Source organism: Monodon monoceros, unplaced genomic scaffold, assembly GCF_005190385.1.
Source record: "Monodon monoceros isolate NGI ecotype Baffin Bay Population unplaced genomic scaffold, NGI_Narwhal_1 Super_Scaffold_22, whole genome shotgun sequence".
In the NCBI taxonomy this organism is placed as follows: Eukaryota; Metazoa; Chordata; class Mammalia; order Artiodactyla; family Monodontidae; genus Monodon; species Monodon monoceros.
In genome coordinates, this window is record NW_021703779.1 from 104,267,259 (window position 1) to 104,290,586 (window position 23,328).

Here is a 23,328-nt window from a genome sequence, read left to right on the forward strand (position 1 = left end):
ATTTCATGTACTTCTCTGACCTCTAAACATACATCTCCATTTGGCAAATATATTATTAAACCTGAGCCTATTTTCTCTCTGCATTGTTGTCACTACACAGAAAAAAATTATCATGAATTTACACAATGCGATACAGAAGTGGCTGATTGGAACTTAAACCCAAAACAGACTGTATTTTTACCTTTGAATAAGAAACACAAAAATGAAGTTATATTTATATCACAATTAGACAGAGAATGACAATATGAAAGAAAATATTGAAACTACTGCTGCTTCACAATATGACCCAAGGCAAGATAAATTTCTGCATAAGGTGTTGCATCCTTTCTCTATGAAGGGTTTTGTTCTTAAATTAATTTATTCAGCAAACTTTTACTGAACACCAATTATGTATCAGGCAAAACGGAATCATAGACTAGTCTTGCATTGGCCTAAGACTGCCTTCTTGATTATACTTGCCTGTCATTATCGCTATCCTCTGACACACAGGGATATATAGTGTTTTCCTCATTTCCTCTTGGCTACTGGAAATCCTGAAAGGAATCATGATTTCTCAACTTAAATTTATCTGACTTGTTTGGGGACCTCACCTAGAATTAGTAATCTTGCGATTAATTAGAATCCAACTAACTGGAAAGCTCAGTAGAGTCAAGGAGCAAATGACAAGAAGGCAAAAGCCATAGAATAACAGTTAGTAAAGCCAGAAACGAATTCAAATATCATTTAGCTTTATTCTCTCACTGGACTGTTGAGTAAAATGAAGTTGGGAGGAAGAAAGACACGTTATTGGGGCTTCCCTCGTGGCACAGTGGTTAAGAATCCGCCTGCCAATGCAGGGGACACGCGTTCGTGCCCTGGTCCAGGAAGGTCCCACATGCAGCGGAGCAACTAAGCCCGTGCACCACAACTACTGAGCCTGCGCTCTAGAGCCTGCAAGCCACAACTACTGAGCCCGCGAGCCACAACTATGGAGCCTGCACGCTGCAACTACTGAGCCCATGCCCTAGAGCCCGTGCTCCGCAACAAGAGAAGCTACCGCAATGAGAAGCCCACACACCACAATGAAGAGTAGCCCCCGCTCACCACAGCTAGAGAAAGCCCACGCAGCAATGAAGACCCAACGCAGCCAAAAATAAATAAATTAAATAAATAAATTTTAAAAAGAGAAAGAGACAGTATCAAGGTCACACAACTATTTAGTGGCAGAATTGGACTTGGACTCATGATTTCTAACTCTAAATTCAGTGCTTTTTCAACTACTCACAAGAGGCCATCCAAAATTTACAAAGGATATCCCGGGACTGCTAGACATTTTGTCCTATCTACAATATCTTTTACATCTAGAGTGCTGTACAATAAAAAATCATGTTCAAAATGACAACCCTCACTTACAGTGAGATTTTCAATTATAAAAGTTTAAATTATGATCATTTGGATTAAAATGGAAAGTAGATTCACATTTAAGAATGATTTTCAACAAGAATGGTAATTTTTCAAAAGTTCTATTTAACCTTAAGCTAACCACCAAATCCAATTAACCAGAACCCCCAGTTTTCTGGGCATTTAGGCTCATCAAGATTTTAATATAAATAGAATAAAACCTAGATTATGTCTCCAGGCAGGGAAATTTAACTGAACTATAAATATTCACCAAAAGACAAAAAGGGATGACTTGGGGTTCTTTATATTCCAGAGGCAAATAGCTATAGTACAAAGAATATTGGATTGGTTGCATGGAGACTTGCACTGTAGCTCCAAATCTTGTAAAAAACTGCCACGGGGAGAAGTGAGTAAAATTTCCCAAGACCCAGTTCCTTTATTTTTAAACTGGGCATGATTTCTATTATGTCTACCTCCCAGGGTTGTTAAGAGTTTAAAATGAGATAACGAGTGAAAGGACTTTGGACAGTAGATAATTATACATACATATTTATATATACACATATGCCTACATGTGTGTGCACACACACATGCACATATATACAATAATCTAAAATCTGAGTCTTTTGAGTATTACAAATAAGGAAAAGTATTTAGCTACAAGCGTATCTACTAAAAAGCAACCAGCCATGGTGTTATAAAACTAAGTTAATGATACTATTCAGTATGGTAAGTGACAGATTTGAAAGATCTGACTGTCATAGACCAAAACCAACCAATTATTTTAGTTGAAAGGTTGAACGGTGGGGGAAATAGCAGATTGCAAATATTTTATTTGAAAAGAAAATCAATTTACTTAGGAGACTAATATAATGCCACAAAAGAAAAGAATCAATGATATCTTGATATTATTTTTATATCGTACTTGATATTTTGATAGTTTAATCGGAAATAGTCATAAGTTAGCATTTATGTTATCAATGAGGCCCTGGGCATACGTCACTATTGAGTACCTTCATCAACAACAGGGGACTGCCTAGAGTTTTGTATGTGCCAGGTGGAGACCAGAAGTCTGAATTATAATCTTGGGTTGGCCAATAATAGCTGCTTGCCCTTGGAAATGTGACTTATATTTGAAAGTCAACTTTAAATAAGCAGGGTATAATACCTCCCTCTAGTATGAGATTAGCAAAGACAAACTTTTTGCACCTAAGGGATGCATTATTCCCCAAAGGCAGTGTCATTATCAGTTGTATGCCCTTGTTGAGACTTGGCAACCCAGGATGCCTGTACCACTGTGGGATCATGCAGTTTTCCTCATCATTATGTGATCATCTCTGCAAGTTTCCATATTCTTTACCATTAAGGAAACTTGATCTCTAACTTGGTCTGTAGGTTTCCTTCTGTCAATCACATCACCATCCTGGTGACTACTGTGTACCTCCTTATTAAATGTAGTTCTCCCCTTTTCTTTTTCCTCCTTCCAATTTATAAGGACGTTTTACCCAGATTCAGCTTCTTCTCAATCTACTGTTCCATTTCAAAACAGTACTCTACCTTCTATTTCCATTTTCTCCCCTCTTACCAATTCTTCAAACCCATTGCAGTCTTGCTTCAATTTTACCCCTGTACTGAAATTAGCTGCTTAAAAATCAAGAAGCCTGTAATGGACAGAATCAATGATGTTTTCTCATCCACATCCTATTTAATTCCTCTGAGACATTTGGAAATCATGATCACTATCTCCTTGAAATTTTCTTCTCCCTGGTTTTGTTCTATTCTATGATTACTCCTCAGTCACCTGTACTGGCTTTCTCTCCTTCATGGACTCCCAAAAAGGGTTTCCACGGTTTGGTTTACTGTCCTCTTCTTACACTAAACTCTCCTATAGGCTTTTCAGTATTTCCTCCATCATTCACGGAAATTCAGTTATTATGTCTACCTATGAAATTCTTAATTATCCACATCTATCATGAGCTGGCTTCATTACATACTAACTGGTGACCTTGTGGTACATTTTTCAACTTCTATAAACCTCAGTTTTAAAAACCGTAAGTTGGAATAAATGTGATAATGGCTTGGCACAATATTTGGCACACAGAAAGCATTCGGTAAGTGGTAGTAGAAAAACGTTTTCCATTTTCCTTCCTTTCCTGGGACACAGATCCATACTTGCAGCTATTTATTAGATATTGGACATTTCAAACTGGATGTCCCACATACTTGTTTACAAAATAAAACTCACTGCTTCTACAAACTACTGTTTCTGATTTCAGAAATCTACTCCATCTGTAGTTCCTTGCTCAGTTACTCTATCAGTCTATCCATATACCCTATAAAAATTTTGTTGAACTATATAAGCCAAGAACTAAGGAGTCAAAGTAAAAAAAGGGCATAGTCCTTCACTCACGTTGCAACGGGGAATAAAGACAAGTAACTGAAGTATTTCGAGTGCAAATATACAATGGAATAAGGTCTTCACAGACACATGAACAGGGTGCTATGAGACCACAGATAAGGGGCAATTCTATGAAAGTTGCTGTGGGGAAGTGAAGGCAGGTAAAAGAAGACTTCTAAGAGGTATCTTTGTCCCCTCTCCCCTGTCTCCCATATTACATCTAGCCAGGCCACAATTCCTACAGTATTATTAGTCTCAATATAATCAACATTTTAGGGTAAAAACTGTCTCCCCCACTAGAATGTAAACTCCATAAAGACAGATTTTGTCTATTTTGTTCTCTGATGTAGCCCCAGCAACTAGAACAGTGGATGGTACATGATGGGCACTCAGTAAGTATTGGTCAAAGTTTGTTAAAACTCATCCATGCTAGAATTAATTCCTCATAGTGTTTATAATGAACCGTTTTTCATTAAAAATATTCACATTGTACACATTCTTATACCTTCAGATATCACACCAAAAAAATTAACAGAATGGTGAAGCAGATGTTACTGTTTATTTGCTTATTTGTTCGCCAAAGGGGGCAATTGTTTTTGAGCTTTCCTGTTCTTTAAATGGAATACTCAGTACCACACTTTCACAATTCTTGCAGAGACATTTCAAAGACCTCAGGACTTAACCTGATCTTGTCTTTTGCTTTTAAAGCTACAAACATTTTTGTGTTGTGGAATTAATAAAAAAACAGCTGAATTTTCCCAAAGGGAGATGTTTCGTAGAATGTCTTTGACACACACACACACACACACACACACACACACACACACGCACCCCTCTGTAGAAAATAAGGAGAAAAATTGACAGGAAAATCATTTTTTGCTACTTCAAATATATTTTATACTTTTACTAAAATATAACAGACAAGTATCTATTAACTCGACATGGCAATGAAAATATTTATTATGATTAACTGGATAAATAACTTTGTAGTCAATGAAGAACTAGTTTGTCTCTGGATCAAAACCGGATATTTTTGTTTAAACATACAACCCAGGATAGGGAAGTATATATGATGAGGGAGGGCAAAAAGGTTAGTACAGAGATTCCTCTAAAATGTATTTTTTGTTTGCTATACTTATATATTTCACCGATCAACTCATTTTTTATAATTCCTTAAAAATATCTGTTCAGATTCACATTTAGATTGCTAAATAAATATTCTCCATATTAAAACCAGATTTCACCTCACCTATAGTTAAATTCCTTTTCTTTATAAAATGAAACACATTATGTTTGCCTATGGTTTTAATTTTCAATTGAAACTATAGTCAATTCAAAAGCATTTAAAAAAATAATATCACTACCAAAGTGACTAGAGACTGTATCATGATAATCTCTAAAATATTGCTCTTCACTGTCCAAGAGCAATAGACTACTATAGATATATTGTTATTCTCAATATGTAAAATATATTTTAAAGGCTACAGAGTTCTCCTTCACGTAAATTTAACATATCCCACATCCATCATTTGGTGTAGGCTGAAAAGCTTGGTTGATTCCTGTTCATCTGTAGTAAACAGGATTTATAGGTCATAGATTAGTCCTACGAAGTCTTTTCTTATCTTAAAAAGAATCTTTAAATCTGTGGCTGAAGATAGATTTTGCTAACCCCAGTGCTGTTAAAGGATTCAAGCATGCGATATTGTTGGATCTAAGCACTGAATATGTATATTCTGAGCTTGGAAAAAAATGATCACTGAATCTATTTTTCCACAGCAAACACCCTAAGGGAAAAAAGAAAACCTACTTATAAATGTTAGGTAGATTTTAGTAGTACTATAAAATAAAGATAACTACCACTAGAGACCTTACATTTATGGCTTACTATTTAAAGAGTATTATCCCATAGATATTTAAATCACTGCCATCACCACTAATGAATATTTCTTCCAAATGATTTTTATTTCCCCAAGATAGACACTAGCTGTATAAGTCTGGTAACAAGCATTGGTCATGTAGATTTCATTTCCCTTTCCATTCCTTGTCAACACCTCCTCCGCCAATGGCCCTGGCTCTTCTTTTGTAAAAATAACCCATTGGCTCCCGTTAACTGTCACACTGGCCTAAAGCCACCAAGGGCAGTTAGCCTCATAACAAGCTACAGCCATCTGTCAGAATATGCTAAAAATCAATGAAGATAGTTGCTACCCATTATTCTGGGCTGACTCCTCCACACAATTCTGATTTGTCGTTGTGAGTTGAAGTGGTGATGTTAATATCAGATCCAAGTTCTCCCTAGTATTGAATATCACAGCAAAACCTTTAAGCAGGATTCATTTTGGTGAAGAGATCAGGGAGTCTACAATAAGCCACTTGGCCAGATGGAGGAAAGAGATGCTCCAACACAGTTGCTCCAAAAGTGTTCTAAGAGTAAGTGTAGTAAACATGAGTGGTTTCAGCTCCATAGACATCCACCAGACGTATCCTTTAACTAAAGGCCAACATCTGACAAGTTTTCAATCTCCACTGTTGACAACTCCACCTCCCAGAAGGTAGAGAAAATGATAAGGATATTTGTTTCTCTCACTGACTAAAAAAGAGAAACTGGTGAGTCGAAGGCAATAGAAACCTTCAGAGAAAGCAACCATTTTAGCTGAGAGTTCATAAGGACTTTATGAAGCAAAATCCTAGACTTTAGGAAAGCAGTTATCTAAAGTGAAGTAGGTATGATTCCACGCCCGGAGACGCTCTAAAAAAGGGAGATGAATTAAGAGTCAGTTGGGGAGCTTTGCTGACTATTGAAACCAGTGTGCCTGCACTGGGTGCTCTCCATCCAGTTTTGATTTCTAAAGAACATGTACTGAAATAAAGGGATGAAAATCAAGGATAAATAAATAGAAGAGGGCGTGGTGAAAAAAAATGCCAAGAAGATTCATATCCAATATGACCCTAAAGGTTGAAAAATACCTGCTAAAGATGACAGAACAGTTTTGTTTTGTTTTTTTTTTGTGTGGTACGCAGGCCTCTCATCGCCGAGGCCTCTCCCGTTGCGGAGCACAGGCTCCGGACGCGCAGGCTCAGCAGCCATGGCTCACGGGCCCAGCCGCTCTGCGGCACGTCGGATCTTCCCGGACCGGGGCATGAACCCGTGTCCCCTGCATCAGCAGGCAGACTCTCAACCACTGCGCCACCAGGGAAGCCCGACAGAACAGTTTTTAAAAAATACGTTTAGAGCAAGAAGAGCAAGGATAGGATAGACATGCACCTCATGGAATAATATCGAATGACTGTATCTTTTTTGTGAAAAAGAATGATTCTAGACTTAAAGGGGTAGTCAATATCATAACCATAAATCGAAGCCTAAGATAGGCAAGGTGTCCCTAAGAAGGCACTCAACTGTTCTAAATGAATTAAAATTACATTGCAGAGTGGTGAGAGGTCTTGTGGATTGGATGGCCCAGTCATAGTTGCTAAAGTTTTGGGGCTGTGGTATGGGTGACATATGTCAGAAGACTGGAGACCTTAGTATTGGCTTTGGTTTTGAAAAGGGACAGAAAGCACATGGCGTCCTTAGATTAGGCAAGAGACATCATGTTGATTGAGTGCAAACTCCTAAAACAGTTATTAAAAGGATGATTTGTTAACGCTTAAGAAAAAAGTAGTAACCGTCAGAAGGCAGCATAAATTCTCTAAGAACAAGTCATGTTAGACAAATCTCATTTCATTTCTATTTTTGATATCATTATTGGATTGGCAGATCAGTAAAAATGTAGGTACTCTATCTGGATATCAGCAAGGCATTTGACAAGGTCTCTCATGATACGCCTGTGAACAAGATGGAGAAATGTGGGTTGTATGCTAGTAAAAGAATGCTGCCTGATGGATAAATGTCAACCTGCTGGGAGGTTTCCAGTGGCATGCCACCAAGCTCTGACCTTAATATTATCCTATATAACATTTTTATTAATGACTTACATAAAAATGAGGAAAACATACCTAACAAACTTACAGATGATACAGTTATGAGAGCAATAGAATGCAAATATTGGGATGGCCAAAAAGTTTGTTCGGGTTTGCAACATCTTACGGAAAAACCCGAACAAACTTTCTGGCCAAACCAATACTTTGGATGGCAGAATTAGAATTCAGCTACATATCCACAGGTTAACAAGATGAAATCAAATTAGGCCAAATCAAACCTCTAAATCTATTTACACCTACATCTTCCCAATTCCAAACACACAATTAAAATACCCACCAACTCTATAATTATAGAATAACTAAAATGTGGCTTAGCCTCAGAACTCGTTTAAAAGTTTTAAGAGTTTAGTTACTTAATGTTTTCGGTATGTATCAGTAGTGTTATGTGTTCACCAAAAATGCTGATATTGGAGTAGACGGCATTAAGAGAAACTTTTAGTTAGAACAGGGGAGACATCTGATTGTTGGTCATAGCACAAATTCCTGAATGAGTCAGTCAAGTTGATTGTCGGCTGAGACTTCCATCTAAGGTACATCAGATCTGCTCCCAGCTCTTGCTCAGGGGCAGCCATAGGTGTCCATACTGTTGCTTTTTAAATCACATGATCTTTCCCTCCCCTTAGTCTCAACTGACTGAGAGAATAACTGACAGGGCTTGCCAAGAAACTTAAACACTGCCTGGTACAGAAGGGATGAACTGGGCTAATCAAATTCACTCTCTTAAGGTTTTTTTTTTTTTTTTTTTTTTTCGGTACGCGGGCCTCTCACCCCCGCGGCCTCTCCTGTTGCGGAGCACAGGCTCCGGACGCGCAGGCTCAGCGGCCATGGCTCACGGGCCCAGCCGCTCCGCGGTATGTGGGATCTTCCCGGACCGGGGCACGAACCCGCGCCCCCTGCATCGGGCAGGCGGACTCCCAACCACTACGCCACCAGGGAAGCCCCTCTCTTAGGTTTTTAAACCTAGAACTAGCAGGAGAATTAGGCAGGTAGCAATGGAGCAGGCAGTGAAGGGATAAAGTAAGAGGTGCTGGGAAGTATACCTGGAGTCACGTAGTGCAATGAAAACCTGACATTGCTATGAGAAGGTAGAAACTATGTGGTAGACAAAAGAAATATTAAGCTGACAATAAGCTATTGGGCAAAGAAAAAGACAGAGAGTGGCAAAACTGCAGAGAATTGCTGAGTCTTATTGGTGCCAGAGATCTATAGGCCTTATCCTTCCTTGTGGGTTGACCAGTATTTCCTGGGTTCCCAGGGAGAGATAACAGTCTTAAAAAGATGTTCTCAATTATTTGAGGCAATTTGAATGACCTCTGCTCCTTTCAACCAAAGAGCCTAATAACCTATACCTGCATTCAACCTTGGCTGTGACACTTCAAGAGCAGTCTGGACAGACTGAAGTATGTTCTAAGGGAAGAGACCTTAGATGGAGGATTGAGGATTGATTCTCAATCAATGGAGGATGGAGGATTTGAAACCAGTTAATGTGAAGAGCAAGTGAAGGAACTGAGGAAACATTTAGTAGAGAAGTATCAGCAACAGTGAAGGGCTGTCAGGTGTGAGAGGGTTTTTATTTATTTTGTGAGACCCTAGAACTAGACCTGGGAGGAATGGGTAGAGTTAAGAGGTGGGAGATTTCGGTTCAATAAGACTCTTCCGGTAGTTGTCTGAGATGAAATGGAATGCCTTAGGAATGAGTCCATTCCTTATTTTGGAGATATTTAGGCAGAAGCAGGTAACCACTTAGTAGGCAGAGCAAGATTACCTTTAAATTCTATAATGCTTCATGATGTATGAGGCACATTCTGTTACACTAGCTTGATCTTCTTAACAATCTGTTGAGACAGGCATTTTTATTTATTTATTTATTTTTTAAATCGAAGTATAGCTGGCTTACATATCCATTGTTTTATTTATTTATTTTTTGGCCACGCTGTGCAGCAGGCGGGATCTTAGTTTCCCAACCAGGGATCGAACCCGTGCCCCCTGCATTGGGAGCGCGGAGTCTTAACCACTGGACTGCCAGGGAAGTCCCGAGACAGGCAATTTTATATTCATGTTTACAGATGAGGGAGCTGAGGCTCAGAGCGGTATGTCACACAGCTCATAATTAAGTGCCAGGGTACTCACAGAGTTACCTTCTATTGACTACATGTGAAATGAACACTGTAAAGGATATATTTGGAAAATCCTTGCTGATCAAGCTGATAGGGTTTCTAGGTTTTTTAAAATTCAACTTTGTGACGTTGAATATATTTTCAAATGTACTAAAAAGGTACTCTCTCTCTGCTCAGTCTCACATGAAAACTTATGTTCTTCTCTGCGTCTTATGAAACTGAGACCAATTAATACATTCCTTGCATAGATACAGAAGGTCCGTGGGTGCAGTTTGTACAAACATGCCTAGATGTACATTTCAAATAAGAATAGTTTTCTCTTCCCATTTGCCTGAGCCCATTCCCCACCCTCCTTCCAGATTTCCTGTTATTTGGCTTCTTAGATGAAAGAAGTGTGTTTGCTTATCAAGATTGCTAGTTAACCAGATTGGCCCACTGCTTTCTTAGCTATCACTAGGCCCTGCAAAGGAATTAAAAGAAGAGTGAGTAAATCAGCACTGTTAGTGAAAACTCCTTGAAGACATACACTGCTCTCTGCTTCTCTCACTTCATTCACTTCCCTGCCTTTCAATTTAAAAATCAAAAAAAAAGGAACGATACACAAACCTTATCACTAGCACAGTGATAATTCCGTTATCTTCACCGTTGGTGCTGACCGCTATTTTACCTCTTGGGAAAGATTAGAAATATCAGTTTATGAAGCTATTTAATCTAGTTAGTGAGGGATGATATAGAGTTTCCTGGGTTTGGGCCATAGTGCCATCAGTTTGTTGGTGGTGACATATTTCTCATGCTATGGTTGGCATTTAAGTTAATATGCTGCTAAAGAAAAATGGTCTTATAATGTGAGTTTATTAGTCTTCCCCTTTCCATTCCAATTCTCAGATTATTGGGACAGAAGTTGATCAGAGTTGACACCAGACATTGCTTATGAAGTGATGTATTACACCCACAGTGTTTACACACAAATGTATTTAGAAAAACCTTTGGTGGTAGATCTAAAGACGACATATAGAAGACAAGGGGAAGTCCTTCAGTTTAACAAGATAACAGAATACTATGTTTTATTAGTTAATGTTTTTCTACTTTAATAGAAAGTTGTAATTTTTGACTTGAGAGAGTAACTAGAAATGATGAATAATTTCTCAATTAATCGCATCTAGTGCTAAAGTCTATTATGATCAAGGCACATAGAACTGTGGAGGAGTAGAACTTTAATCACCTGACAAAGACTTGAGGAGGAATCTGGAAACCTAATATATGAAGCAACAGAAAAACAGAGGCAAACTTTTTGCTCAAAAGATCAAACTTCATCCTAAAGGCAGAATCAAGTTTTTGAAATTACACATGGACTTCCGATGGAGCAAATCGTTTTTAAAAATGTTTGAAGGCACCTTACTTTGTCAAAGAATCTTAAAATAAATAAAATGTAAACTATCGCTGTTCCTCCAATTGTGTCTGGATTTTCCTGTAATATCGCAGCATCTGAAAACAAGGGACAAATGTCTTTTCCTTCGAGGATACAATGACAGTTGGGTAATTGCTTGGTTTCCTATGTTTTTTGTGGGTGTCCACCATAGGGGTGTTGATGCCTCTGTGGTTTCCTCTTTACACAGGCGTCTGCTTTGGTCTGTGGCTGTGCCTGGATCTAGATTGTGTACCTGTGGAGGGGTCTGCCTTTTTGCCCAGGCATCTGGGTGTGTATCTGTGTGAGTCTTTGTGCGTCTCTGCAGATGTCTATGCGTTTCTGTACTCAGTGGAATCATCCTGTGCCAATATTTAAGTTCAGTGGGATCGATAATAGCTCAAGTACCTGGTCTCCAACGGAATGTTGCTATTCAAGACCCAGCTGTTATGCAGATGAACTGAATCCTGTGTACTGGTTGGGGGAGCTGGAGCGGCTGGGCTGGGCTGGCTGCGGGTAGTCATTGATCTCCTCTGGAGAGAGTCAGCGGCAGGGGGCGGCTTCCTGGCGCAGGTGCAGGCGTGCGGAGGCGGCGGCGGCGGCGGGAGGGGTCTGAAGGTGAACTGGTTGTGTGAGCTGCTCTGCATGTCTAAAGAGGAGAGAAGGAGAAAAACACAAAATAGACACAGACTCTCTCACTTGGCAGGCAAGAAAACAGCACGGCAGACTTATCAGGATTTCAGAATAACATAACCTGTGGGGTGGGGGGAGAGTCTGAAGTTCAGTCTACTTGTAAAAATGTCACTTAACTTACAAAAACACGTGCAGCACGCTTATGAAATGTAAAACATTCACAGTCGCGTTTACATGTAAATTCTTCAGGGCTATAGCAGCTCAAAAGTAAATGAGGCCGCCTCACACAATTTGTCATCGTTTCTGCTACTGAACAAATAAATCATCAACAAGACACTGAATTACAGAACAGAAGTGAGCCGATTTCCATCGGTTGCAAAAGTCTCACTTCGGAAAACACCAGTGAAAGGGACAAATGTGTTGCAAGGAAGATCATTCCACACTTCAAATAAAAGTACAAGGCCACCTTCTAGCTTTCCTCAGGAAAGGATGCTAGCCTGCCTACATGGGAGCAAATCCATACTTCGGAAAAACAGCTCACAAGTGTGTAACTGAACTGTGTGAGACTAATCTCTCCGCCAGCCCCCCAACTCAGAGTGCTACTTATAAAAGTGAGGCTAGAAGGAGTTTGTTCAGGTTGTTACACATATTTCCATGGCCATGCAAAGCACAGTCCACATTCCACCCACCTTTGCCACACCCTTCTAGAAGCTCTACCATATTAGCTGCAGCTTAGGCAGCAGATAGACTGTTCTTTCTGCCTGTTTGCAGAGGGGGCAGCCTGGGACAGCGGTCCTCAGACTTCTGTTGTTGTTATTGTTTGGTATTTTTCCTCCGTTTTCCTGGCAGGCACACGTACACACAGTAAGTTAGAATTTGGCCCATGAGAAATACCCCAATTAAACCTCTTTGAAAAGAAATCACTACTGTAGTTGATAACCACCTCTCTTTCACGGGAGAAACACAGCAGATGTCAAGTGATTTCTTGTAACACCAGCATATTCCAGATGAACTTTGTAGACAGCGTGGCTTTGTCCCACCTCCCAAATGACTGAGAGTTGAAAAGCAGAAAAATGCCACAGACTTTCGATGCCCAGCAAAGGGCTCAGCTGGTTTGTGCCGAGACTCACTTTGCAGTGGCTGATCACAGAAAAAAAAAAAAAATCACTCTTTTCAACCCTTCCACCTCAAACTTGAATTTTGAAGACACAGGCATCATTTTCGTATTTTAAAACGATACTAGTGCCCCAAGAGCATGACAAATTCTTGGCTGTGTTTTCTAGTACAGGTGGCTCTCCCTTTAAATAAGCTTGCTATATGATGAACGCAACTGTACAAAAGATAAGGAGTGGTGATCATTCATTTTATACAAAAAATTCCTTTAGAAAGTCAGCTACCCTTGTATATTTAAAAGGAACTAAAATGCTTCATGAATTTTCTAAATCACCCCCATTACTCCAGGCCCAGCCCAAATCCCATATCCACTAAAAATATCATCACAAGCACTTAACATCTAGTTAATTTTTTTAAACCTCTGGGCTCATACTCATAACCTTAACCAGAAGCATGCTTTCCATCCTTGGGGCTCAAAGAAGCACTGAATGCTGGAACCCAAAACACCTGGGGAGACTCTAATTTTGTAGATGAGAAAACTGATGCCCAGAGAATTGCTTGTCCAGACACTTGGCAAGTTAGTGGCATGGCCAAGATCAGAACCCACACCTCCTGACTCTGGCCAATGCTCCGTTCACTGTCTTGCAGATCCCTGTAATACAAGTTCTCTTTACTTCCTTAAGATACAGAGATACAGATTCCTCCACATTTTCTGGATTCTTCACTTACGACACGCCACCTGCACTGCAGTTATTTGCTTCTATGTCTGCTCCCCTCTTAGACCGTTACAAAGGAATGCACACTGGTGTAATGGTGTGAGCACAGTATAGTGGAAAGGGCACAGAACTTGCAGGTACGAAAAGCCTGGGTTTGAGTTCTGCCTCTACCGTTTAGAAGTTTTACCCCCTCATATGTTAAATGGAGATAATAATCCTTTTTCCTAATAATTAACTTTAATTCATGTAAAATGTGCTCAGACGTAGTATGTCAGTGACTGTCTTTTGAAGGTAGCAGGAGTATAAAATTTTAAGGCTGGAGAATTCCTTGGTGGTCCAGTGGTTAGGATTCCGCCCTTTCACTGCTAGGAGTCTGGGTTCAGTCCCTGGTCAGGGAACTAAGATCCCGCAAGCAGCGCAGCACGGTCGAGAAAAAAAAAAAAGAGAGAGACTGGAATTGACCATAGGAATCACTAGTTCAGCCCTCCCTCATTCCCTCTCCATTTTACAGCTGAGGAACCCAAGGCTCAGAGAGATGAAGTGATTTGTTCAAAGTCATTCGCCTTGTATGAATTTGCCTGCCTATGTCTGATGATTCCCAGCCCAGAACTCTTTGCATTATACTACTCCAGAAAATAAATGACTCTCTTCTCTGACTTCAACACTTACTATTTTTATCATAAAATTGGCCTCTGAGTTTGTAATTTTACAACATTCCCTTGCTATTCCATGTTTTTGTCCTATCTCCCCAAAGGGACAACATGTTTCTTAGAGCAAATCACCTTCTACCTTTCTTGAATGCCACGTAAGATTGAGCACAGTGCTGGGTACAGAGTAAGATCCCTAAAAGTTTTTTTGTTTTTGTTTTTGTTTCTGTTTCTTGCGGTACGCGGGCCTCTCACCATTGTGGCCTACTCCCGTTGCGGAGCACAGGCTCCGGACGCGCAGGCTCAGCGGCCATGGCTCACGGGCCCAGCCACTCCACGGCATGTGGGATCTTCCCGGACTGGGGCACGAACCCGTGTCCCCTGCATCGGCAGGCGGACTCTCAACCACTGCGCCACCAGGGAAGCCCCTCCCTAAAAGTTTTTATTGATAGCAAAGTGTTTCACTGGTCTGTAGGACCTAGAGAACCACCCTTAAGGTTCCCTTGGCTCTTTCATTCTGATATAGCCACTGGATTTCTAGACAGCTCATAGAGCACTAGGTTTCCCCCTTGGAGGTCTCAGTGACATCTCTCCCAGAGCCATGGGGAAGGACAATGATACCCTGAAGAGGGTGCTTAAAATCATGCCCTCCAAGATGCAAAGAGAGCAGCAGTGACACACTCTACAGATCTGTCACCTAAATACATGAACTTAATGATGCAAGGAAGGGAAGCAAAAGGTGGGAGCCCAGAGTTAGAAAGAAAAGGAATCAGTTTTAGGTCTTGTGTTCAGAACACCTTCCAAGCAACACGTGTGACATCTACTAGCCTAGTGAGTAGGTGTTTCCGTCAGTACAGTTGTTCGAAAGAAAGAAAGTTCCTGTTCAGTACAATTGTTCAAAAGAAAGGATCACTCATTATCATTTGGATTTACTGCTTGTTGGATTTCCTCAAAATCTTTGCAACTCCTTTCTAACTATGAAAAATGATAAAAATTCTACTTCACTGAAAAGTACAATCATTCTATTATTATAACATATTATATCATTTCTTCCACAGGTAGTACTGCTTTGTATAGTCATTATGATTATATATATCGATTATATGTATTGAAAACATATATTTTGATTATATATATGTATATTTTTATTTATAACTATTTTATTGTCTATTTTTGTTTCCACATTTTAAATATGCAGAGGTTTCCCTACTTGTTAATACTGTCTTTAAAATTCAGAATATTGGACTGAGTGGAATATATCCGGACCTTAAGCCTTTATGAAATGCAAATCATCTCGGCTTCATTCTTTTTTTCACCTCAAGAAAAAGATGGGGAATGCACTGGTTCCCTCCCAAATGAAGTAATTTAATCCTTGGGCTCCATGAAATGGGACTTCTCAACATTAAATACTAATAAAAAATACATTAGGGTGCAGTGTCAGGAGCTCTAGAACACCAGTTCCAAGGGGTTAAGAGTCACATGCACTCACTTCCAAACGTATCTGGCAACCATACATTTCTGTGCCCAAGAGAGAGACGCAAGGGAGAAGGGGGGAGTAGTGATTATGCAAATATGGGTATCCAGACGTACTTATAAAGCTTTCTGAAAGTAAATTAAGTTTTCAGATGGAAAGGTCTAATTCACATAATATACTTGGGTGGGAGCCAGTTTCAGGTTTAAGGTCCTAAAATAACTTGGAAAGAAAATCTCTCGGGGGGTGAGGGGGTAGGAGTCCTCCAAACTCTATATCCAAGGCATTTTAGGTGTGGCAGAGCTGTTAACTGAAGTATAAGCCTTCAGGAAAAACATTATCCTTGTTGTCAAAAGGTAAGTGGGAGAAGAAAGCTGTCATGCATAGACTTTTTTTTTTCTCTTTTTCTGCAAACAAACCTTCTTCTGGATCATGTGTTAGAGAAACTTTTCACCAGAAATTAGAATATATCTGCCCAGAAACACTGTGTGGGAACTTCTCAAGGTATCCGCCAGGGTGTTTTACCCCTTTCATTTCATTAACACATATGGTCAATTCAGCTATAAGGTGATGTTTGCATTTTGAAAATTCATTGCATATCACAAAATCATGCATGGGTAAGGGGCTTATGGGAAAAATGGGGTTTGGGCACAATATCTGAATGTGCTTGTGAAAGTGGGTTTCAGAAGGGTTGCAACCTGTGAGTTATTGTGAAGTGGTGGAAGGAGGGTTATCTGAATCAGACAGAAAGTTCTAACACCAGATGTGGATGGGCAAGGCTTCTAATACATGTGGTGAACGAAGATAGCTGGTGGATGTTTCAGATGTAAGCATGTGTGCATTTTGTGTATTCCTCCATGGCTCTATCTGCTGTATGCAGTTTCCTGCACTCACCTAGTATTTTTAACAGATGGATCGCACATATGCAAACATGCAATTTCTCTTACGTTCAAATTGTTCTCAAATATACCGATAGCATGGGAACAAATTAATGTTTTCAAAACATGCACTGTAGCAGAACTGACTGTACAGGCAAAATAACTTTCGGTAGGTGTTAAAAAAAATATTGTCATTAATATGGTAAAGTCAAATAGACAATTTTTCTTGAACAATTTGACCAAAGTGGACACAGGCCTAGTTTTTTAAACTCCATGTACTTAATTAATTAATTGATCATTCTTTTCTATAGTGACACTATGACAATATCCCCCAAAATACGTTTTTTCCTAAAGTCACTATACAGTATACATTGCAAAAGGGGGCGCATATATTCCTACAGTTCTAGCAAAAGGTCACAGAAGGTCAGAGAACATGTCTGTACTTTCTCACTTTAGTCTTTGTTTCATTACCCCATTGGCCAAAGCAGGGATAGCTCCACAATGCTTTGACTGCAATTCTGGAATTGAAAAAATGTCTGAAAATGGAGGGGTTTTTTTTCTAACTCATTGGTGGGAAAACCTAACCAGAACTGATATAAGGTTATTTACAGTCTTTATGTATTTCATTTAGTGAATTCTCCTACCTTTAGCTACAAAAATACTGATGCATTTTATTAAGAGGTGCTGGCCCACATCCCAATCCAGGGGTTGCACAACAGACAGTATATATTTATACCATTGCTTTTATAAAGTCTGAAAAATTCTAAATTCTGAAACAAGTGGACCCCAAAGATTTTGGATAAAGGATTATGGGGCTGTATTTAACCACCTCTCTGAACTCTTATAAGGCAAAATTAATTAATACTTCTGAAGACCTTAGTAATCTACCTGAGCAAAGAACATCAGGGCACCAAGGGTTATGGCCATAACTACTTATGTCAAGTCTCTTGAGGCCAATTGTAAGCCTTTGGTTCCTTGGGTTGGTTTTCTGAGCTGTTCTCCCTCCCAGGAAGGAGAGAGGATATTAAAAAAACAGGTTTAAAAGAAAGAAGAGAGGTTTATTAGTAATATTAACTATTCCTACTAATTCTAAATGTATCAATATATTACTACTTTATAGTACTTGTCACAAGGAGCTTTCACAACCGGTGAGGACATAGTTTATACATTTGCATGTTATGGCTAATATCCATTAACTTGATAGTGTTCAGGGATCATCAAATTAGTCTTAAGTGTATCTGGTTGTGGACATTTCTGTTCTTAACCTTATAATTATTATTAGAGGCTCAAAGAATATGAAGGTAAGAAAATTGATTTTCCAAAGAAAATTGAACAAGTATACCTTATTACTCTTCTGGCTCAAATAATACTGCCTTAATATTAATATGCTAACAACCTTTAATAAAAGCAGATTCATTAGTTAAATAAACCATTAGACTGAGAACAGAAATAAAGTCTATTACATAGCTAATGCTTAATCGGTATTTGTGTGTATGTATTGGCATGTGAATGAGTGAGACACAGAAAACAACAGAAAGAGGCAGAAGGAAAGAGAAACAGAGAGAATTTGCAATGAAAGCAGATGACTGCAGGAAAGTCACAGAAGCCCTGCGGGGAAAGCCAACAATAATAAATTATAATGTCATCCAGTTTACATGGTTTCAATCGGGTTCTGGATTACTGCCCTCTGCCTGCTCCCGAGCCCTGCAGTGTTTTGTACTATCTTTGAGATTGTAAAGTCCATCCCTTTGAGGACTTTGAATGGTCCTCTCACTAAGCCAGCAAGTAAGAGAGTATGCTCTATTAATTTTTGTCAGTTAAGTTGATCTTCGTTACAACCACTAGAAATAAAGGTCAACAGTGAAGCACCTACTATCCTTTGACATGTTTGTGCTGAAACACATATTTGCACTTCAGTCTCTCCATAAGCTGATGCTTATCTTCAAAGGATGTGCTAGTCTACCTCCAGAAAACCTAAACTTTCTATCTTCTAGGTCTCATTAATCTCTTTTCCTGTTTTCCAGTGTGTTGTACAAGCATAACAAAGAGTTAAATATCCACAAGGCAGCCCTCCCGCAATCCATTTCTCCTTGTCTCTGTTTTTGGGGCAACCCAACTGTGCTGCACGCTGTATTGGCTCTACATAGTGCAATTAGCCAATCTCAGGCATAATAGTCAATATTCCTGCCAATAAATGCCTGGTCTGTTAACTCAGTCAACTCTCTGACATAGATTAAGACAAACAAACTAGGACTTCACAACCAAAAAAAAAAGAGAGGACTGTGGCTAAATGCTATTTTGCTTAAATTACTAATGTAAATGTTTAAACTATCTGATTTTCTTGGTTGTGAAAATACAAGAAGAATACATCTTTGCTTATGTTTTTAGAGTAATTTGGCAATGTTAAAAAAAAAGAAAAGAAAAATGAATCCAATACATTTATTACCTATTTATTTTTCTAAGCAGAATGGTAAAAAGCTCTACTTCATGGCACAATTTGGAATTTTAAATGTCAAATTCTAAATATTAATATATGATATTAACAATTAAAATTAGTGGTCGGCCAAAGCCTTTTCCACTATGGTCTTGAAGGAAACTCTGTTATTCATTATGTATGAAACATGAAATAGATAATTGCCCTGTTTTATCTTATGCTGACAATGATGCTGTGGCTTCCATTATTAGTCAGTGAAGTATATCAAAAAGAAAATATAAAAAAGTAATGATCCTTAAAAGTTCATATTTAGTTTATACTCAAACTAAAGTCGTATGTAGGTATTTCAATTATTTTCAGTCCCCAAGTTCATTATTTATTTGCAAGTAGGTAATGGAGGGTTATGAATTAATTGACAGTGAATCATTTAATAAATTAGCTAATAACAGATATTATGGAATTTTACAAAGTTTTCATTTTCAGAGCTTCATTTTTCATTAGACTATTAAAAATGGTCACCCTATATTTGTTCAAAATGCAATGGATGAAAATCATTCTAATGTTATTTATGAAAATGGAATTCTGAATGTCTGAAGCACAAATTAAGAAAACATTGTGACCTGTGTCTAAAGCTCTAAGAAAAATATTTTTCAAACTACCATATGTTAAATAATGAGGGCAAACTATATTGAGTAATAAAAAACAAAAAGCAAAAGACAAAAAATTCCTAGAGGATAAAAAGAAAGCATGGAGAACTAGGAAAGGCTGGGGAAAGTTTTAGCCCTTCCACCTCAAGCTTTTCTTTTCAAAAAAAGACTGAAGAAAAAGTTCTTATTATTAACCATTAATAATGTTACATTAAACACCATCTAACAGTCATTGTCTGGCTATTTGATGAGAAAGTTCCCCCATACCCTGTAGGTCCTCCCCCCATGAACAACAGGGACCCACAGATGCCCAGTGGAGTGGTGGAGAGGGGTTCCAACATCTATACTTGGAGACTGAAAACATACGTAGTCTCCACCAGGGACAGTGGGAAGAGACAGCACTGTTACGGCAGTATTTACAAGACCCAGATGATTCTCAAATTTCACCCATGTTTTGGTCTATTGCACTAACTCAGCAGCTCTCTGCTACAGGATCTAAATAAACCAATGTTTTGCAATCGCCTGTTACTACAATAGAGGACTAAAGTTCACAGACAATTTATTTTAAAAATGGTAGATGAAAGTGAATTCAAGGTGATACCTCTAATACACTCTTAGATTTGGATATGCTTTTCTGGATGGGAGAAAAAGGGGTGGGGCTAGAGTTAGTGCTAGTAATTGGGTACAACTCTGATCCCATAAACCAGTTCCATATCACATGCTTGTAAAATGAGTCTATGCATACAATAGGGATGATGAAAGTTTGGTTATTCTCACTCCCAAAAAAGAAAATGGGGAGGGGTGAATTGGGGAAAAAAATCTTGGCATTTTCACAGGAGTGTTTTATACATGTACATGTTATTCAAATATATTGGAGCCAAAAAAAAGGAGAATTGTGATATAAAACACTACTGGCTTCCATCAACCATTCTGCAGGTTATCTTTTGGATTACTGAGGGAATCTCCCAAAAGGTATGGCTGAGAAGCGATAGTTCTGCAGGAAGGAGAGAGTATGTTTTATTTCTGTCATGCATTCAAGCGTTGCATCTACGTGTCATATATCAAGACCCAGGTCTGAATCATCTTTATAGCTCCCACACACTTAGCTCATAATTTTATTCAATACAGCTTTATAATTTTGTTTGCAAATTTAATTAATTTGAATGAATTCAAAATTTTAAAGTTTGAATTCAATTAAAATTTATTTTTAAAAAACCAATTATAGCCACTATGGTGGGAGAGTATTTGATGATGACAAATACCTTATTTGACTGAATTTTTCACATTCCTACCAGCTGTTTTGGCATTGTGTGGGCACAGCCTGTATCTGAAGTTTTCTGCCTGAAGTGTTCTGAAATGTTCATTGATTAATTCACTCATTATTACAAATTTTCATTTTCTTGTTTTTCAACATGTTATTTTAGTGAGTCGTTAAATAGAGTTAATTTTTGGAGAGGTGCCGACATTAAGACCTATTAGTAAGCCTGCCTTATAAACTTTGTTTATGCTAAGCTACGCATATTTAACTCATTTTATTTTTCCTTCAAATTCTGATTCATTCCCTCAATTACATTACTGCTTATCTCCCTGGACTCCCTCCAATTTAACTAGGTCTTTATGGTTCCCCAAACAAAATGCAACATTCTGGATGAACATTGCCCAGAATACAAAAAAGTTATCTGAAAAATTCTTTTGTAATGATGTCTTTTCACATGTATCCTCAAATTATGTACAGATTGCACTTGAGACTTCATTAACTGGAAGATGGCTAATAAAGTCATGAGAAAGTGGCTCAATTAGGAAATATGCTGATATATTGGTATAGATGTGTCTGCTAGAGGATCAAGTGAAAGGTCCAACAAAAATAAGCAAATTAGTGCAATCTATTAATATAACGTTAGACTTGAATGAACAACTGGTGAATTCAGACAAGTTCCTCCCAACTCTCACCCACTGAGATTTAATGTATAGATGCCTTAGGAAAACTAAAAAATTAACTTGTCTCAAGAGGAAGGGTGTCAGCCTGCACAAACAGAAGGAAAAATGAGAACATATGTTGAGGAAACTATGAATATCTGAGACTGCAGTAACAAATAAATATAAATGGTAATCCTAGAAATTAAGAAAATATTTCATAGGTAGTGATTGATCAGTGTTTCCTTTAAGAAAGTATCTTAAGCAACTTAATTCTTAGTTAAGGTCATTTAAATAACCTTTTTCAAACGGTACTCAGGGGAAACATTTTATGTATGATAGATGAGATGCTGAGAGGGACAGAGGATTTAAACACACATTGCTTATGTGAAGCAGTTCTCAAAGAGACCTCTTGTAGTGCCTGAAATCAGTGAATGAGTGCACAGAAGCTCCTTCCTGTGTATTAATAAGGGGGATCTGCACCAGGCCAAACTGCAGTGTGATCTGGGTTCATGGTGGGGTGTGATGACAACCTGGAATTGACTCAAGTTTGCTTTGTCAACTGCAAAAGATACTGAATAAAATTTGAACACAGGCATGTGTACACGGCTCCATTTGCCTCCCTTGTACTTCATGAAAACAAGTCTTGATTTGGTGGTTGGTAGCCTACACAGAGTGAAATGTCTAACGGGGAAAAGAACATAGTATTACAGGATTGTTGTCTTTTGTACTCCCAGATTCATTAGCATTTGGAAACAGCTTATGTAAAGCATAATTCTGTGACTCAGTCATATCATGCAGGGTAAATGTCCAACCAGCTCCCTGATCTTCAAGTTCTTGCTATGGCCACACTAGGGAAATGTCCCCTTATCTCTCTGCACAATACAAGTTCTAGGTGTTTCCCATTTATTCCCACTTAGGGGATTTACATGGGCAAATTGGGCCATAGTATACCACAGGGCCTTCTAGTAGTAATCACAAAAAGTCAGTTGCGGGCTTCCCTGGTGGCGCAGTGGTTGAGAGTCCGCCTGCCAACGCAGGGGACACGGGTTCGTGCCCCGGTGCGGGAGGATCCCACATGCCGCGGAGCGGCTGGGCTGGTGGGCCAGGGCCGCTGAGACTGCGCGTCCAGAGCCTGTGCTCCGCAACGGGAGAGGCCACAACAGTGAGAGGCCCACGTACCACACACACACAAAAAAATAGTCAGTTGCAGGTCAAGGTATAGAAATAAAAGGTCAAGTGTGAACCACTATTGAAATATACTTTTGGGGTGTGACTTCCTTGGTGGCACAGTGGTTAAGGATCTGCCTGCCAAGGCAGGGGACACGGGTTCAAGCCCTAGTTCAGGAAGACCTCACATGCCCTGGAGCAACTAAGCCCGTGCGCCACAACTACTAAGCCTGCGCTCTAGAGCCCGTGAGCCACAACTACTGAGCCTGCAAGTCACAACTACTGAGCCCACGAGCCACAACTAGGGAGCCCGTGAGCCACAACTACTGAAGCCCGCATGCCTAGAGCCCGTGCTCCGCAACAAGAGAAGCCACCACAATGAGAAGCCCACACACTGCAACGAAGAGTAGCTCCCACTCGCCGC

The 23,328-nt window shown here is 39.2% G+C and overlaps 1 protein-coding gene across 3 annotated transcripts in view; it reads right to left on the minus strand.

Moving 5' to 3' along the window:
- The window catches only part of TENM1 (teneurin transmembrane protein 1), a 569,984-nt gene that overhangs the window by 342,192 nt on the left and 204,464 nt on the right, over nt 1-23,328 (minus strand). For all 3 annotated transcript variants that reach the window (XM_029240586.1, XM_029240585.1, XM_029240587.1), the window contains exon 4: nt 11,690-11,930. In XM_029240586.1, the coding sequence (XP_029096419.1) occupies nt 11,690-11,930 (241 nt within the window). The remainder of the gene's footprint in view (nt 1-11,689; nt 11,931-23,328) is intronic.